The sequence below is a fragment of the Bubalus bubalis genome, chromosome 16, assembly GCF_019923935.1.
Source record: "Bubalus bubalis isolate 160015118507 breed Murrah chromosome 16, NDDB_SH_1, whole genome shotgun sequence".
In the NCBI taxonomy this organism is placed as follows: Eukaryota; Metazoa; Chordata; class Mammalia; order Artiodactyla; family Bovidae; genus Bubalus; species Bubalus bubalis.
The window spans coordinates 5,647,350-5,666,266 of NC_059172.1; the positions used below are offsets into that span (position 1 = coordinate 5,647,350).

The window sequence follows — 18,917 nt, forward strand, 5'->3', positions numbered from 1 at the left end:
TATTGGTGTAGGCTTCAATGTAAAACCAGCTAACCCTTCTGATTATGAATCCTGGCTGTAACCTGATTGCATCTCCCTTTAGTACTTCCCAGGCTAGGTTTAAGGAATTTGGTGTTGTGAGCTTGAGTGGTACAATTAAGGTATATAAGGTTTTCACAAAAGTTGGTTGGGGTCCCCGGCTAAAGAGGAAACTCTGCCTCGGACCCGCCGGTGTAATAAACTGCACTCCCCTATCCATGCTGTCCTTCTGAGTGAGTTTGTTTCCTGGAGTATTTGGCTATAACAATAGAACTCTTTCATGAAACATGAAAGAGTTCTATTGTTCTGTAGAATGTAGACTAAATCTGAAAATAATAAATAGAAAGACACTAATTTAACTTACCAAAGATAGAAAAGTTTAGGATATCAGTTTATGTAGGATACTCATATGTATATTTTCATGGTTTCTTACTGTCTTATTGGACATGAAATAAGTTAATGTTTTTTTCTGAGAGTCAGATTGATCAATACTTTAATGATAAATAACTGAAGATCTTTTCAGGTTAAAAAATGCCCAAATAATACAAAGCAAACATATTGGAAAAAAGAAACAATGGTTTTATGTCTTTAATTCTCTCCTCAAAGAGAACAAATTGGAAAGAAAGGGCAGGTACATATATATACATATGGAGGTTTTTGTTTTAGTGAGGTCAGCTTCCTGTAGTGGAAATGCTGATTATACTAAAGCAACAAGAACAACACAATTATACTTTGAATTGCATCCTAGTTTCTCAAGGGATCTTCTCAGGGTACCTCAGTGGAACTGTTTATTTTTGTTGTTGTTGTTTGTTTTTTTTTAAGATGTGCAATATAAAAAAAAAATGTTACAAAGGGTGGAAAGGGACAAAGCCAAAGGTTAAAAAATAGTAGAATTATTGATTATAAATAACTTGCATAACATGGAAAGAATTTCATTAAGATATAATATGGAATGAACCTACCCTTTGCAAGGAAAAATTGCATAAGTAAAATTGGTTTTACAAGGCTATTGTGTCTAGAAACTTCTTAGGAAGTGACATCTTACCACCTATATCTATACAATTCTGTTTAGAGCCCAATTCTGCATTTGATATCACAGGTAGAATGAACATGTGTTACTCCTATCTGGAGTGATCTTTAGCTTCAGTAGTCTCATTTATTTCACAAATATTTCTTGAATGAAAAAGTTAAGCTGGACATTGTGTTAGGCATAAGTAGACAGGGATTATCAAAATCAAACAGGTAAGCAAACACGGTTGGCTATCCATTACTAACAAACGGAAGACAAGTTATAACTCCATGCTCCTCAAAATTATTTTAAAAGATAACACATTGAAATGCTAAACATAGATGTAAAATATTCTATAACATTTGCAGGTTACAAAAAATGAATGAAATGATCAGGCTCAAAAGGAAGAAAAAGAAGCAAATCAGAAGTAAACATAGGTGCTGACATCATGGCTCTCCTATGGGCATTTACAAAACTTTTTAACTTCATAATTGAGACGAAGTTTAAAAATGCACTGGGATGACCCAGAGGGATGGAACGGGGAGGGAGGAGGGAGGGAGGTTCAGGATGGGGAACACGTGTATACCCGTGGTGGATTCATGTTGATGTAAGGCAAAACCAATACAATATTGTAAAGTAATTAACCTCCAATTAAAATAAATTTATATTAAAAAAATGCAAAGCCTTGAGAGTAAGAGCAACATAAGATCCCATTAAAATCTATATATAAATCCATTACCTTTAAAAACTGGCATTTTCATTATCAGTGTTAATTAAATAAAATTGCTTATCCACAAAAATCATAAATAACCTTATCTGTCATGGTTGGATACCTGGTTAGGAAAAAATCCTCATGTGGAATCAACTGTCACAGCCTTTCCTCACATGGGTTAAGTTTGGATTTTGCTGTCTGCACAAGTTAGGCTCCTTCAAGCTAGAAATTAACATACAGCAGACTGAGTTGGTACCACTGAGGGATCCCTAACAGAGGTACTCTTCCAGGAACATCACAGAGAAGTCCTGTTTAATGTATATTCACCATCCAATTGCAAATCAAAATGAGAAAGAACATCTTCAAATTTCTGAGACACAAAGTGAGAGCAAAATAAAGGGGCTGTTATTTCAACACACTAAACTTTTGGGTAGTTTATGTTATGTAGAATCTTTATCAGAACAATAAAAATTGATTGATGAAAACCATTGATTAAGTTGACTTGATTGAAGGTAATAAATTTGAACTTCTGTTCATCAAAATACAGAAAGAAAATAGATAACAGGGAGAATTTTATTGAAACATGAAACCAATAAATGACAATATCCGAAATATGCAAAGAACTCCCATTGCTTGCAAAAGCAATACTTTCTAAAGAATTTAACATAATCTATACCAAACTATATCAGCTATAAGTTCCATAGGCATGATCAGAACACAATAATAACCAAGTATTTGAAAATATATCAATCAGTTCAGTTCCAGTTCAGTTCAGTTACTCAGTCATGTCCAACTGTTTGTGACCCCATGGACCACAGGACACCAGGCCTCCCTGTCCATCACCAATTCCTGGAGTTTACCCAAACTCATGTCCATTGAGTCAGCGATGCCATTCAACCATCTCATCCTTTGTCGTCCACTTCTCCTCCTGCCTTCAATCATCAGGGTCTTTTCAAATGAGTCAGCTCTTCGCAGAGGTGGTGAAAGTAGTGGCGTTTCAGCTTCAGCATCAGTCCTTCCAGTGAATATTCAGGACTGATTTTCTTTAGGATGGACTGGACGGATCTCCTTACAGTCCAAGGGACTCTCAAGGGTCTTCTCCAACACCATAGTTCAAAAGCATCAATTCTTCGGTGCTCAGCTTACTTGATAGTCCAACTCTCATATCCATACATGACTACTGGAAAAACCATAGCTTTGACTAGATGGACCTTTGTTGGCAAAATAATGTCTCTGCTTTTTAATATGTTGTCTAGGTTGGTCATAACTTTCCTTCCAAAGAGCAAGCATCTTTTAATTTCATGGCTGCAATCACCATCTGTGGTGATTTTCAAGCCCCCCCAAATAAAGTCAGCCACTGTTTCCCCATCTGTTTGCCAATAAAAATACTAGAGTAACTAGAAAAATACATTGAAATTTTATATGTGAATATTAACATAAATATGAGCTATATATTAAAGGAATGTAAAGACAAGATAGGAAATGTTGACAGATAATTGTCTTGAGTTGCAAACTAGCCCCCATACATGGAGGGCAAATGGAGGCAGCAGAAAAGAGTCTGACCACTCCAGATAGAAGGTGGCAGGTTTAATAAACAAGGGAAATTAACAAATGAGCTTGTCTTGGGAGACCAGATTTTTTGTAAATCGCCATCCCTGCCTGCCAGAATCTTAAAATTTATGGAGAGACCTTAACTGGATTCAGTCATATATTCAGTCCAGATTATCTCAACAGCACCTTCCTGTCTCAGGGCAGTGTCCCTAATCAATGCCTGTTATAGGAATGCTGGGCAGAACATATATTCCCAGGATGAGGGGTGGTGAGGAACATCCACTATCTGTGTCCAGCTCACCATCAATGCACAATCATATCCTCTGGAATAACTCCTCAAACAAGCTGGAAACTATAAACATCTGTTTAAATGAAATTTCTGCTTCTGTATAGGTAAAGATAAGTTAGTATCTCTACGGTAGAAAGGTAGAAAATGCTAAATTGCTATGGGGCAGTGGTCCAACTAACAAACTTTAATGTTACATAATTTTTAGAATCCTAATTTAAGGCTTCAGTGACTGTAAAAATACTAATTTTTAAACTCTAGTTTCTACTGGAGATTTTTTTCAAAATAAGTGAGAAACTCCAGTCATTCCCCTGTGCCCCCTCCCTGGGGAGTATTTGCCTAATACAAAATATATTACTGGGTCAATTTATCCAGATTGGGAATCTCTGATGGGAAAGTGAAAAATTGTAAAGAATGTGTTGACCAACACTAATATGAAAAATATGAAATTAAAAGAAATTCAAAACTGTGTCAGGTTATTTCCATGAAGCATTTTTGATACTGTAAATGGTTTAGAGACGTAGACTAAACCTATGAAAGACAAAGTTAATTATATTTCAGTTGTATCTGTGCATTAGAAATAGAATTCCATCAATATGTATTGATTATCAAACTTATATGAAAAGTATAAAGATTCAGTCGAGAGTAGCTAAATCCTTCTGAAAAAGAAGACCAAGGGACATGTTCCAGTTCACACAGATACTAAGACACAGTGGCTAGAGTATTTGATAAACTGTAATATTGGCACAGGAATAGGTCAATAGAATTCCTGAGTAACACTGAATGAGAATTGTTTTCCACATATATATGAATCCCTAAATTAGGAAGAATTGATACAAAACAGAAAATAGCTGCTCTTTTTGATAAATGGTGCTGAATATTTGTGTATTTGTATATAAAAGCAAGGGAAAACATAATCTTTTTAGATGATAATATATCTCATTGGACTCAGGGTAGAAAATACTAACTGTAAAGAAAAATATATATATAAATTGTATCCTACATTGAAATTTTACATGTTTTTGTTGTCAAAATGGCCTTCCCTCATAGTTCAGTTAGTAAAAAATCCTCCTGCAGTGCAAGAGACCCTGGTTCCATTCCTGGGTCAGGAAGATCCCCTGGAGAAGGGAAAGGCTACCCACTCCAGTATTCTGGCCTGGAGAATTCCATGGACTGTATAGTCCATGAGATCACAAAGAGTCAGACATGACTGAGCGATTGTGCAACTTTCACTTGTTGTCAGAAGAGGAAATAAAGACAAGACAAACCTTGATGGGAGAGTATATTTCTGATAGATGCAACTAACAAGAAGTTGGGGTCTGATCACATCACTCCATGGCAAACAGATTTGGAAAAAAGTAGAAACAGTGGCAGATTTGTTTTTCTTGGGCTCCAAAATCACTGAGGCATGGGATTGCAGCCAACAAATTAAAAGACACTTGACCCTTGAAAGAAAATCTATGACAAACCTAGACAGCATATGAAAAAACAGAGACATTAATTTGCCGACAAAGGTCCATATAGTCAAAGTTATAGCTTTTCCAGTAATCATGTACAGATGTGAGAGTTGGGCCATAAAGAAGGCTGGGTGCTGAATAACTGGCCCTTTTGAATTGTGGTGCTGGAGAAGACTGTTGAGAGTTCCTTGGATAGCAAGGAGATCAAACCAGTGAATCCTAAAGAAAATCAATCCAGATGTGAAGAGCTGACTCATTTTAAAAGACCCTGATATTGGAAGGATGGCATGCCCCCTGCAAAATGTATAGGAAAAGACAATCACTTTTACAATATTTTGTAATTATTTTTCATAGGAAAGGTAAAAATTGCTTTTCCTGCTTTAAATCCTGTCATCCTTGCTAGCATATTGACTATGTCTTCATTGCCAAGTATGAACTAGTGAATGTAAGCTTGTTTAACTATTTTAAACACTTTCTCATTTGTTTTAAAAATCCCAATCTGTATCTTTCTGATATCAGTAGTTAATAAAGACTCTAAAAATACAGAAAACTGTCCATAATATAACTAATTTTTATTTTCAAAATTTATTGAAATATTATTCACAGGAACTTTGGTAACAGATAATCATTTCTAAAATGATGGGGAGTTTTGAAGTTACATAATCAAGTAAACCATCATTGCAGAATGGAAACTCTCATCCAGCAGTAACACCCATCATGTGATTTAAAGACTGCTAGAGTTTTTTGCTTTTCTTCTTCTTCTTCTTCTTTTTTTTTTTTTTTTTTAATCTTGAAAAAATATGACGTAGGTTCTAAAAATCAGAGTTGAATGGGAAGGGTGCTGAAAGGGTGCTGAATTATATCTACTCTCAAATTCCAAATATGTATCTATCTTTATACTAGGCCTTTTTTTAGGAAGAGAACATTACTGCAAACTGAAAATTACAATAGTGTCATTTTCCAACAACCCAATGTTTTTGTTGATGTCATGGATGTCCAAGAACAGGAAGAAAAGTAAGAAAATCACTACTAGTTAGAAAATCTCATTTGGAATCATAGTGTCCTTTTTTGCTGATATAGGCATTTACCAATATTTAAAATTTTAATACAAGCTTTAAGAGGAAAAGAAAATGCCACATATAAAATTATTTTAATTTTCTGAGTCAATACATTTAAGTATTTTATAAAAATATTTAATTCTTTATATCTCCAATAGTATACACACATTCACAAACTTTGTTTTCTGAATTTCAGAGAAGATATATGTAATTCTATGAATTGATAAAATAAATTTATTAAAATCATTTTATTAAAAGTGATTAGTACAGATATTAATAACCTGAGTTTTTAGTTTGGCTTTTTAAAAATTGACTTATGCATAAATGATTTCTAGTCTCAGTTTCTCATGGGAAAAGGACTATATAGAATGAAACAATTTGTCCTCTACTTAGAAGGTCTAGAATTCATTGAATTCATGTGGATGTTGGTAAGAGAAGAATTGACTGATTGACTGCTATAGGGCTAAATAACGTGAAATTAGCATGACCAATATTTCATTCCTATGGCCCTTCTCACAGCACCCTTTACCTCTTTGTTTCTCAGACTGTAAATCAATGGGTTTAACATGGGAATCACTAGTGTATAGAACACTGAAACCACCTTCTCTTGTTCTACAGAATACTGGGAACTTGGCTGAATGTAATTAAAACTCAAGGTGCTGTAGAATATGGTCACAGCGGTCAGGTGAGAGGCACAGGTGGAGAAGGCTTTCTGTCTGCCTGCTGCTGAGCGGATCCTCAGGATAGCAAAAGCAATGAAAGTGTAGGAAATGATCACAACCAAGAAGGTGGCCATGGCAATGACTCCAGAGAAGGTTAGGAGCAACAGCTCGTTCATGGAGGTATCAGAACATGACAACTTTAGCAGTGGGGGGACATCACAGAAGAAGTGACTGATGACATTGGACCTGCAGAAAGACAATCTCCCAAAGCTTATGGTGTGGGTCAGTGAGTTAATCATTCCACCAATGAGTGATCCAATGACCAGTCCTACAGACTTCCTCTTAGACATGGCTGCAGCATAAAGCAAAGGGTTGACAATGGCCACATAACGGTCATAAGCCATCGCGGACAGCAAGAAGCCTTCTGTGGTGATGAACACCCCAAAAAACAAATGCTGCACTATGCAGGCAGAGAAGGAGATGGTTTGCCTCACAACTAGGAAGCTGATCAGCAATTTTGGTGCAATAACAGATGAATAACAGACATCCACAGATGAAAGGCAGCTGAGGAAAAAGTACATGGGGGTGTGGAGCTTGGGGGTGGTTTGGATTAGGAAGATCATGCCCAGATTCCCCACCAAAGTAACAGCATAAATCACCAGGAACAACACAAAAAGAACACCTTTCAGTTCAGCATTGTCTGTCAGTCCCAAAAGAATAAATTCAGTAACAACCGTAAAATTCTTTGCAGCCATTTAATTCCTTAATCTTGAAATCTGTAAGTAGAACAGATGTGGGGATTAGAATGTACATAGGAGAATCTGGTGTTTAATAATAAAGACTCAGATAAATATTTATAGGCTTCTGTCCTTGGAAAGATAAATTATTTGGCCGAAACAAGCTTGATTAGATGTGTTTTATTTATTTATTTTTTTCATTTAGTGCTAGTTATAATTCTACTCCATAAGCAAATATATGAAAATTCATTTTGGCTCTCAAAAACCTAATTCTGTCTCCAAGTGCCTGCCTCTATGAGAAAGTGATACTGGCTTGAGGGATACTGATGGAAAATATAAGGAATTCACAAAATTAAACTTAATTCTTGTTAATCTATAAAAGCACTATGATATAGCCAGATAAAAGCAAAGCTGTGAGATGGAGTCCTGACCTCCAAAGATGCCATGATGCTCTTTAAGGTGCATAAATCTCTGGCCTCTTATGACGCTTCCTTATAAGCATCACAGAAAGAGACCCTCAGTGAACTCACACAAGGGTGAGACTCAGAACATAGAAAATGAGGTCTTGTCTAAATGGAGCAGTTAAAAGATGCTATATATTACATGGGGCTTTTTAGCTACATCTGTTTTTATATAAATTTCTATACATAATATTTAACTATTTATTATAAACATTCACATATAAACATATATATATACACACACACACACACACATACATAGAAAAGATAAAATGTAAAATGTGGAATAACACAATCATTTGTTGTTCTGGAATGTTTTTTGTAGCCTTTATATAATTCTATATATAAAATTTAAGTGTGGCTCAGTTGTGTCTGACTCTTTGCAACCCCATGGACTGTAGCCTACCATGTTCTTCCATCCATGGGATTTTTCCAGGCAAGAGTACTGAAGTGGGTTGCCATTTTCTTCTCCAGAGGATCTTCTCAACTCAGGGATCGAACCTGGGTCTCCCACATTGTAGGCAGATGTATATATTTATATTTGTATATGTGTAGGCTGTGCTGTGCTTAGTCTTTCAGTTGTAGCCAACTCTTTGCAAGCTCAGAGACTGTTGCCCACCAGTCTCCTCTGTCTTTGGCATTCTCCAAGCAAGAATACTGGAGTGGGTAGCCATTCTCGTCTCTCCCAAACCTAGGGATTGAATCCGTGTATCTCTCTCTCTCTCTCTCTCTCTATATATATATATATATATATATATATATATTTGATTAATTATATATATATATAAAACACTAATATATATATTAGTAAAACAACACTTTGAAATGAAAGTCATTCAGTCAAGCCTGACTCTTTGCAAGCCCAGGGAATGTATCCTGCCAGTCTCTGTCCTTGGAATTCTCCAAGCAGGAATACTGGAGGGGGTACCCCATTTTCTTCTTGACCAGGGATTGAATCCGGGTCCCCTGCATTGCAGGCAGATTCTTCACAGTTTGAGCCACCAGAGACCACTATGGTTTTCTAAATCCAGTTTCTATTCTTTAGGTAGTTTGGTTACTTAGGCTTTTTAGTCTATTTTACCAGGCTTCTATGCTACGTGAGTGCTCTGTCATTTCCGACACTTTTCAACCCCATGGACTGTAGCCCACCAGGCTCCTCTAATCCATGGAATTTTCCAGACAAGAATACTGGAGGGAGTTGTCATTTCCTCCTCCAAGGACTTTTATGGATTCAGGGATGGAACCTGTGTTTCTTTTGCCTTCTACATTGACGGGCAGATTCTTTACCACTGTACCACCTAGGAAGCCCCACTATGCTTATAACAGAATCAGTACATCCATAAGAGGATAGGGCTCTCCATATATTTTTAGATATAAAGAAATAAACACAATGATAAAATTTGGTTTATCTATGTCAATTCTATTAATTTCTTTTAATAAATATTTCAACTGTCACAAAAGCAAAATAATTGGCATCAGCCCAACCTACAATTAAAATATGTTGCTATCATTTAATGATTTATTGACTTTGGGAAAGTCATTTATCTTCTTCCATACTAGTATAATCACACCTACATCACATGATTACTGAAAATAAGAGATACTATGGGAAAAATGCTAGGTTTTGCTTTGAGTTAATAATAAATGCACAAATTATAAGATAGATAAATAGGAAGGTGAGGAGATAAGTAAGTAGATAAGCAATATATTGACAGAGAATTGCAACGTGAACAAATTTAATGGGCATGCAGATGAGTATAAATCATGAAAAAAGGTACAACAGTAAATCTATTAACATTTCCCAAATTTGAAATCTTTAGTTCATTCTGTTTAAAAATACAATGAAATAGAAATGGATGTTTTAATATTTTCTTTCATAAATTTGTAGCCTAGAAGTTTTCACAGTTGCTAATACATTACTCAGAAACTATCAAAACATTTGCCAAAATGCATGAGTTCTTCAAACTGTAATGTTAAATCTAGACATTTCAAAACAAAATGTAACAGTAGTTCATCACATCTGAGCTATCTAATTCAGTAGTTAGTAACTTTATGTGAATGTTTAAATAGAAATTAAACATAATAAAAATAGGTAAAATTCTACAGTCCGATTTAGTCTCAAGTGCTCAATAGTCATATATAACGATATAGCCACTATATTGAAGAGTGCTAATTACAGAACATTTCAACCACTGCAAAAAGACTTGTATTGATTAGAGCTCTCATCTAACTCTCTAACTCATCTTTCTAAAGTATCAATTAAATAGCATTGTCTCAAGGAAAGATACTTTACAGATAGTTTTCATTGTAAGCATAATTAAAAAGGATTTCCAAATGGAATTTAGAAATTAAATTATATTACTCATCAGGCATGCCTATCCCTGTAAAACGTAAGACAATATTGTGAATAAAACTAGATGATACAGGTGTAGTGGATAGAGTGAAGTTGGTTTAAATGACCTCTAATAGTCTTAACGCTCATGATTCTATCAGATTTAAACCAGTCTTTTTAAGTGATCTATTAAAATATGGAAAAAATTTAAAAACAAAAGAAAGAAGTCAATTATTGTAAAATAAATTTAACTTACCAAAAGAAAATATTTTAAAATTTCAGCTTTAGAAACTTCATGTTGTTTTCCATGTTTTTTTAAACTTTATTAAAAACAATAATTAAAAGTATATGATGAAGATGATATCTCCAAGTAAAACAACTAAAGGCAAATCATCATTAATACACAATAAATAGAGTAATAAAGTAACACATTTTTAACATTTTTTTATTTTTGCTCTAAAAGAACAAATTTGAATAGAAGGTACAACTAAATATATATATACAGGCACTTTTTACATCAGCTTCTAATGAGTTCTACTACAGCTTAAATGTTACAAAGTTAACAAATTAAACCTTGGGAAACACAGTTCTTAAGGGACTTTACATTTTCCCCTGATTCATAAAAGTCCCTAAAGTGTGTAATTAACTAAAACATTATAAAGAATTTTTAAACCCATCAAGCTTGGAGGATTCTTGAAGTCAGTAAAATTTAAAAAGAAAAATAATTGAAAAGAATTTGCTCCACAGAACAGAGATTTACCTAACTGATAAATGGTCAGGTGTCACTAGGCTTGTTATGCAGATATGCAAGATAAGGAAACTGAAAACATACTTAATTTTAAAGATTCTTTAAAAGCATCATACACAGAGAGAGAATCAAAAAGTGAATTTCTGCCACAGGTGTACACATGTTCCCTATCCTGACCCCTGCTAGCACCTCCCTCCCCGTACCATCCCTCTGGGTCATCCCAGTGCACCAGCCACCCATGGCAGATTCATGTTGATGTATGGCTAAACCAATACAATATTGTAAAGTAATTAGCCTCCAATGAAAATAAATAAATTTAAATTAAAAAAAAAAGTGAATTTCTGGTGGTTAGATTGCCGATCTCTATTTTCAGTTTAACTTGGAAACTGAGTTCAAAAGGATCCTTCTAGAACTCTGGTGAAAATTCAAGGCTTACATTCATCAAACTAATATTTACTGAAGAACAACATATTCTAGGCATCATTTACAAACAGAGATAAAGGGGTTATCAAAAATGGTTCAATCTTCAATTTTAGAAAGATTGGAGAATAAATATACTCCCAAAGACAGTTAGATTATATATAAATCTATAATTAAAAATAGAACGTTGAGTTTAAAATCAATAATTTAAATCAAAAAATGGGTAATCACCATGGGGAGAAATGAGAGAATGCTCAAATTAGACAAGGAGGAAAATTGGTAGCATGCATTTCCCAAGGGCTTTTATCAATCTCTGTAACAAGAATATTGGATTTTAATAACTCTGTTGGTAAAAATAACTGGAAAATTCGAGACAGACATGTAACAAAAGTTTTCAGATATTTGACAACTGGTGGCCCACAACAGAAGGATCGTGATTACTGGCCCCTGACATGGAATGATGGTGTGGCACATGAAGAATATGATAGTCATGTAGAGAGGAAGACACTGAGTCAGGTCAGGAAGGGCTACAGTTCCTGGAATATGCAAGGCTGAGCACTGGAGTGGAGACACCTAAGCAAAATGATTTCACATCAGCATGAAGTTGGCCTGTGACATTTCCGATGGTTTCTAAATTGCAGCTATTGAGATTGTATAAAGCCAAGGCAAGAATGGGCTTCCCTCATAGCGCAGTTGGTAAAGAATTGGCCTACAGTGCAGGAGACCCGAGTTCGATTCCTGGGTGGAGAAGATCCCCTGAAGAAGGAAACAGCAACCCACTCCAGTATTCTTGCCTGGAGAATCCCATGGGCAGAGGAGCCTGGTGGGCTACAGTCCATAGGGGTCACAAGAGTTGGACACGATTTAGTGGCTAAAGAGAAAGTCTAGAACAGCTACTAGGAAAAAAAGGAACTGCAAGGAATTTGTACCTTGAAAACTACCAGTTCTCATGGAGTTGGGATACATTCAAATTTGTCAAATCTTATTGAAGAATGTCATTGAACATCTAGGGCTTTCAATAAAGACAGCTGAAGAGAGAACTTGCCCCAAAGGAAATAATCCACTAAAATCCATCTAACAGAACTCAACATCAACTCTCAAAAGGATTAAGCAGGTGAGCAAGCAAATAAGCTGACTGGCAAAACAAATCCAAACACTTTGAAGGCAGAATTAAAAAAAAAAAAAACAAAAACATAAAATGATGGACTCAACTGAAAAATGTTCTCAATGTCCAGCATCCAAAGAAATATCTGCAAGTTGAAGAGAAGTTTATCCACAACCATGAGAAATATGTCATCATTTCTAGATCCAGGAATAACAGAGATGAGAGAATAAGTGGTGAAAGGGTTAGTCCCTCAGTCGTGCCCAACTCTGAGCAACCCCATAGGCTGTAGCCTGCCAGGCTCCTCTGTCCATGGAATTTTCCAGGCAGGAATACTGGAGTGGGCGGCCATTTCCTTCCTCAGGAGACCTTCCCAACCCAGGGATCACATGTCTCCTGCATTGCAGGGAGATTCTTTACCATCGGAGCCACCAGGGAAGCCCCAGAATAGGTAAACGAGGACTTATAGAACAGTCTTATGGACTCTGTGAGAGAGGGAGAGGGTTGGAAGATTTGGGAGAATGGCATTGAAACATGTAAAATATCATGTATGAAACGAGTTGCCAGTCCAGGTTTGATGCACGATATTGGATGCTTGGGGCTGGTGCACTGGGATGACCCAGAGGGATGGAATGGGGAGGGAGGAGGGAGGAGGGTTCAGGATGGGGAACACATGTATACCTGTGGCAGATTCATTTTGATATTTGGCAAAACTAATAGAGTTATGTAAAGTTTAAAAATAAAATAAAATTAAAAAAAATAAAAGCAGTAGCAAATATTTTAAGAATTCAAAGGCAAATATAAATATGAAAATTAGAACTAAGAGTTATAATAGAAAACAAAATTGAGTCACTAGGATTCAGTAATCAAGAATGAACATTTTACTCTGTATGTGTTAAAAGCAGATTAGACATTGAAGAAATAACTTAGTGAAAAAGACACAAAACAATAGAACTCTCTGCATTTAAGTACCAAGAGATAAATAGAAATCACTAAAAAGTTAGACACTTGACAGGCCTAAGAAAAACACATTATATATAGAAAAAAGAATAATAAACACCGACTTTGTGAAAAATAATGCTCACTAAAAGAAAATGAACAAACATTTAACAACACTGGAAAAATATCAAACAATAATTTTATATCAGATAAAAACATGACCTAGAAATTTAAAGAAATGCACATTTTCCTTATCTGCTTCTGGCAATCACCAGGTAAAATTTAAGATATCACATCACAGTTAAAAACTTTGAGAAAAAAAGAAATAGCCAACCTTGAAAGTACTGCAGACAGAAAATTAAGCAAATTATGAAAGGCATTAGAAATTCATTAATGGAACAAGTGATGTTCTCATTTTACAAATTCTATTTTCAGAAGGGCTTGATCTTGCAACAAATGAATACCCTGTAAATAGCCCCAGTCTTTCTGAGCTGAACAACAAAAGAGACAGAATTGGGACAAACATAGTCAAAGGGAAAAAATGAGAGAGAGATGAATTCTAGGAAGGAGAAAGCCAGGGAAGGGGAGATTAATACCCTGTGTAAAAACATTGTCCAGTTCACTGATCTTGAACCATGAAAGTGTGGTGCAGACTCCATATGCTAGACAGAGCTAAAAATATGAAGTAATATTTGTATTACAACCCATGAGACAGAGTTTGAGTCAAAGCATGTCAGTTTTCTGCTAAAAGAAAACAGAACAAATAAAATCAACTCTCTTAAGATAAGGACACCAATATTCAGACATAGCAGGATATTATAATATCCAAGATACAATAAAAAATTTCTTGACACACAAATGTGCAAGAAAATTAGGACAAGCCTTGAAAAGGCAGCAGAAATTGGGTCTTTGTTCTTTTTCTCCCTTCTCAGTCTTTAGGTAGTTCTGTATAGTTTGAGTGGTGGCTTTAACTTTTCAGTCTCGCCTTCCCACTTCATTCCCAAATCTCTTTTATATTTGAGTGGCTTCCCTGGTAGCTCAGTGGTAAAGAATCTCACCTGCAAGGCAGAAGACACAGGAAATTCAGGGGTTTGGGAAGATCCCCTGGAGGAGGGAATGGCAATCCCCTCCAGTATTCTTGCCTGGAAAATCCCATGGACAGAGGAGCCTGGCCACTACAGTCCATGGGATCACAAGAGTCCGATAGGGCTGAAGCCACTGAGCACACAGGAGCAAAGGTGGGAGAGGGTTTCCTGCCCTCCCTAGTGGCAGCACAATTCTTCTTTGTATCACTGCAGGACCCTGGGCCAAATAACTAATAAAACAGTAAAATGTATAGAGGAAATCTGAATAAGTAGTTTTATCTAGCACAGATATAAAAGTTTAAAAAAATATATTGATTAGAAAGAAAAACAACCAAATTAAAATGAACCAAAGGGTAGATGCTTCAAAAGGAAGTGTATGAAAGACATATTTTATACAGAAAAGTGTTTATTATTATTAGTCTTCAAGCAAAAAAAAATCACAATGAAATAATTTTCACTAATTTCTGTTTCAAAATTTTAAAACTTCTACATCAAATACTGGCACAGATACTCAGAAAATGGGACTCTCATGGATATTTGTTGATAATGTAAAAGGCTACACTAAGCTTTGAAGGCTTCAAATTTCTTATAAGCTTCAATAGTCATTTATCCTGTGATCCAGTAATTCCACCCTTAGATCTAACCGCGAGAAATTATCTCATCCATCTGCAAATATATTTAAATGGAAATGTTTATACTAAGCTTTTTACAATAACCCAAAACACTGATATTCGTCAATGACTAAAGAATGGTGGCACATGCATGTATTGGAATATAATGTAGCTATAACAATCACAACATAGATAAATTTCAAAATCACTATATGAAGTGAAAGATACCATATTAACAGTATGTATTGCATTACTCTACTTACATGAAACTCAGGAACAGGGAAAATGAGATTATGGAAACAAACCAGAGCAGCGGTTGCTGGAGGTGGGAGCATTTTGTTTGAGGCGAAAAGGGAGAGGAACATTTCTACAATGGAAATGGTCTAGATAATGGATATAAAGCATCAGAAAAATTTTTGTGGGACTGAAAGTGTTCTATGTATTGATTTAGGTATTCAGTTCAGTTCAGTTCAGTTCAGTCACTCAGTCGTGTCTGACTCTGCAACCCCATGAATTGCAGGACGCCAGGCCTCCCTGTCCATCACCAACTCCTGGAGTTCACTCAGACTCACGTCCATCAAGTTAGTGATGCCATCCAGCCATTTCATCCTCTGTCATCCCCTTCTCCTCCTGCCCTCAATGCCTCCCAGAATCAGAGTCTTTTCCAATGAGTCAACTCTTCTCATGAGGTGGCTAAAGTACTGGAGTTTCAGCTTTAGCATCATTCCTTCCAAAGAAATCCCAGGGCTGATCTCCTTCAGAATGGACTATTTGGATCTCCTTGCAGTCCAAGGGACTCTCAAGAGTCTTCTCCAACACCACAGTTCAAAAGCATCAATTCTTCGGCGCTCAGCCTGCTTCACAGTCCATCTCTCACATCCATACATGACCACAGGAAAAACCATAGCCTTGACTAGATGGACCTTTGTTGGCAAAGTAAATTCTCTGCTTTTGAATATGCTATCTAGTTTGGTCATAATTTTCCTTCCAAGGAGTAAGTGTCTTTTAATTTCACAGCTTCAGTCACCATCTGCAGTGATTTTGGAGCCCCGGAAAATAAAGTCTGACACTGTTTCCACTGTTTCGCCATCTATTTCCCATGAAGTGATGGGACCGGATTCCATAATCTTCGTTTTCTGACTGTTGAGCTTTAAGCCAACTTTTTCACTTTCCACTTTCACTTTCATCAAGAGGCTTTTTAGCTCCTCTTCATTTTCTGCCATAAGGGTGGTGTCATCTGCATATCTGAGGTTATTGATATTTCTCCCAGCAATCTTGATTCCAGCTTGTGTTTCTTCCAGTCCAGCGTTTCTCATGATGTACTCTGCATATAAGTTAAATAACCAGGGTGACAATATACAGCCTTGACCTACTCCTTTTCCTGTTTGGAACCAGTCTGTTGTTCCATGTCCAGTTCTAACTGTTGCTTCCTGACCTGCATATAGGTTTCTCAAGAGGCAGGTCAGGTGGTCTGGTATTCTTATCTCTTTCAGAATTTTCCACAGTTTATTGTGATTCACACAGTCAAAGGCTTTGGCATAGTCAATAAAGCAGAAATAGATGCTTTTCTGGAACTCTCTTGCTTTTTCCATGATCCAGCGGATGTTGGCAATTTGATCTCCGTTCCTCTGCCTTTTATAAAACCAGCTTGAACATCAGGAAGTTCACGGTTCACGTATTGCTGAAGCCTGGCTTGGAGAATTTTGAGCATTACTTTACTAGCGTGTCAGATGACTGCAATTGTGCGGTAGTTTGAACATTCTTTGGCATTGCCTTTCTTTGGGATTGGAACAAAAACTGACCTTTCCCAGTCCTGTGGCCACTGTTTAGTTTTCCAAGTTTGCTGGCATATTGAGTGCAGTGCTTTCACAGCATCATTTTCCAGGATTTGGAATAGCTCAACTGGAATTCCATCACCTCCACTAGCTTTGTTCGTAGTGATGCTCTCTAAGGCCCACTTGACTACCCATTCCAGGATATCTGGCTGTAGGAGAATGATCACACCATCATGATTATCTGGGTTGTGAAGATCTTTTTTGTACAGTTCTTCTGTGTATTCTTGCCACCTCTTCTTAATATATTCTGCTTCTGTTAGGTCCATACCATTTAGGTATTAGGAACAAATAAAATAGTTTTCAGAACTTATCCATTTGTACAATTTAGATCCATCTTTAACTGTATATGAATTTCCCTCAATTATTGTATGTACAGAAGTCATAGAGGAAGATGGCACGGGTAAAATATTATGAGAGGGAATATAATATTTTGTATTAGATTTTATTCTTGATGAGGTTGTTCTGAACACTATCCAAGCATGGTTGAATCTCAGCTCAGGCAACACTATGGTTGACACAATCATCACAGTAAGACACTGCATCTCAATGATTGTTATGATTGGTCATATGGAAGGACAAGACAAGAATATATTATCCATTTAAAGATGAGGGTTTAATTTCAAATCATCTGGTTATCAATTATATGGCTTTGGTCAAATTTTCTAGTTCTCCGAAATTTGATGTCCTCTGAATATGGAAATAATACCTATCTCACATAGATTAAATGATATATTTTTAACCCAGTTTTCACTACATATTTTTACTTGAGTAACACATTTAAATAAAAAAATAGTATGTGATGATGATAATGCCATTTAAAATTTATCATGGGTTTTGTAATTGTTCCAGTTTTACTAGAATAAAGCTGACTGAAGAATTTTTCTTGGCTACTTCAATCATTGACTCTGTGTGAGGGGATATGTATTTTTACAGAGCTCTCCATGAACTACACAGTTCATTTATGTTGTTTGGTTTCTTTCCTTGAATTATCCCTTACACTTTCTTTTTTCTTTCAATGGGGAATATGCAGAACATTCTGAATAATTAGCAGTCACCACAGGCAGTTTTTAATAAATGTTCAGATGATTTAGGTGTAATCATCTGAATAAATTATACTACTACCTCTGGGATCATCACAGAGGAAGAGAAAAGGCATATATTCTCCTTACCCAAACAAAAAGTAATTTTGGAGAAGAAAATCCAATTCTTCATTAAAGGCGAGTGGATAGAAGTTGTCGATTTTGATTATCACCTGGGTGTTGGTCATTTCCTAAGTTTTCTGGCCTCTGACCATGGACTCTAATGACTCTTAATGGTCACTGAGCACTAATTCTTTACATGACAAAAACATTATTATCTCCCTTTTTATCTGGAGTAGTATGAAATTTTTAGAGTATTAGATCTTATGAATTGACTAGAAGTAATATATTCACTTGATTTCTTAAATTTGAAAGTGCATTTGGATACTTCATGGGATGAAAAAAGTTAGAAATATCTGAAAAAATTATCACTGATCTCATCTATTAGAATCTATTAAGATTAAGATTCATCTTAGATAAGATATATGATGCCCAATTACATCTGAATTTTAGATAAAAGAATTTTTAGTAGATGTCTTCTGTACTATTTGACCATTGTTATTCATATAAATATATACAATACAATATTTAAAAAGAATACATTAAATTATGTATTATATATTATAATATATATTTTAAAAATTGCAATATTTTAAGTGAAAACAATTTTAATATAACAATATAAATCTTTACGGCACTTCCCTGGTGGCTTATATGGTAAAGAATCTGCCTACAATGCAAGAGGGTTTGATCTCAGATTTGGGAAGATCCTCTGGAGAAGGGAATGGCTACCCACTCCAGTATTCTTTCCTAGA

The 18,917-nt window shown here is 35.7% G+C and overlaps 1 protein-coding gene across 1 annotated transcript; it reads right to left on the minus strand.

Moving 5' to 3' along the window:
• Positions 1–6,569: 6,569 nt before the first annotated feature.
• Positions 6,570–7,508, minus strand: LOC112579431 (olfactory receptor 1052-like). Its single transcript, XM_025265874.3, has one exon. It carries the CDS (start codon positions 7,506–7,508, stop codon positions 6,570–6,572), a length of 939 nt encoding a protein of 312 aa, XP_025121659.3.
• Between the last annotated feature and the right edge of the window lie 11,409 nt (positions 7,509–18,917).

Coding starts and splice junctions, on each gene's coding strand:
- LOC112579431 (XM_025265874.3), bottom strand. CDS start 7,508: ATGGCTGCAAAGAATTTTACGGTTGTTACTGAATTTATTCTTTTGGGA.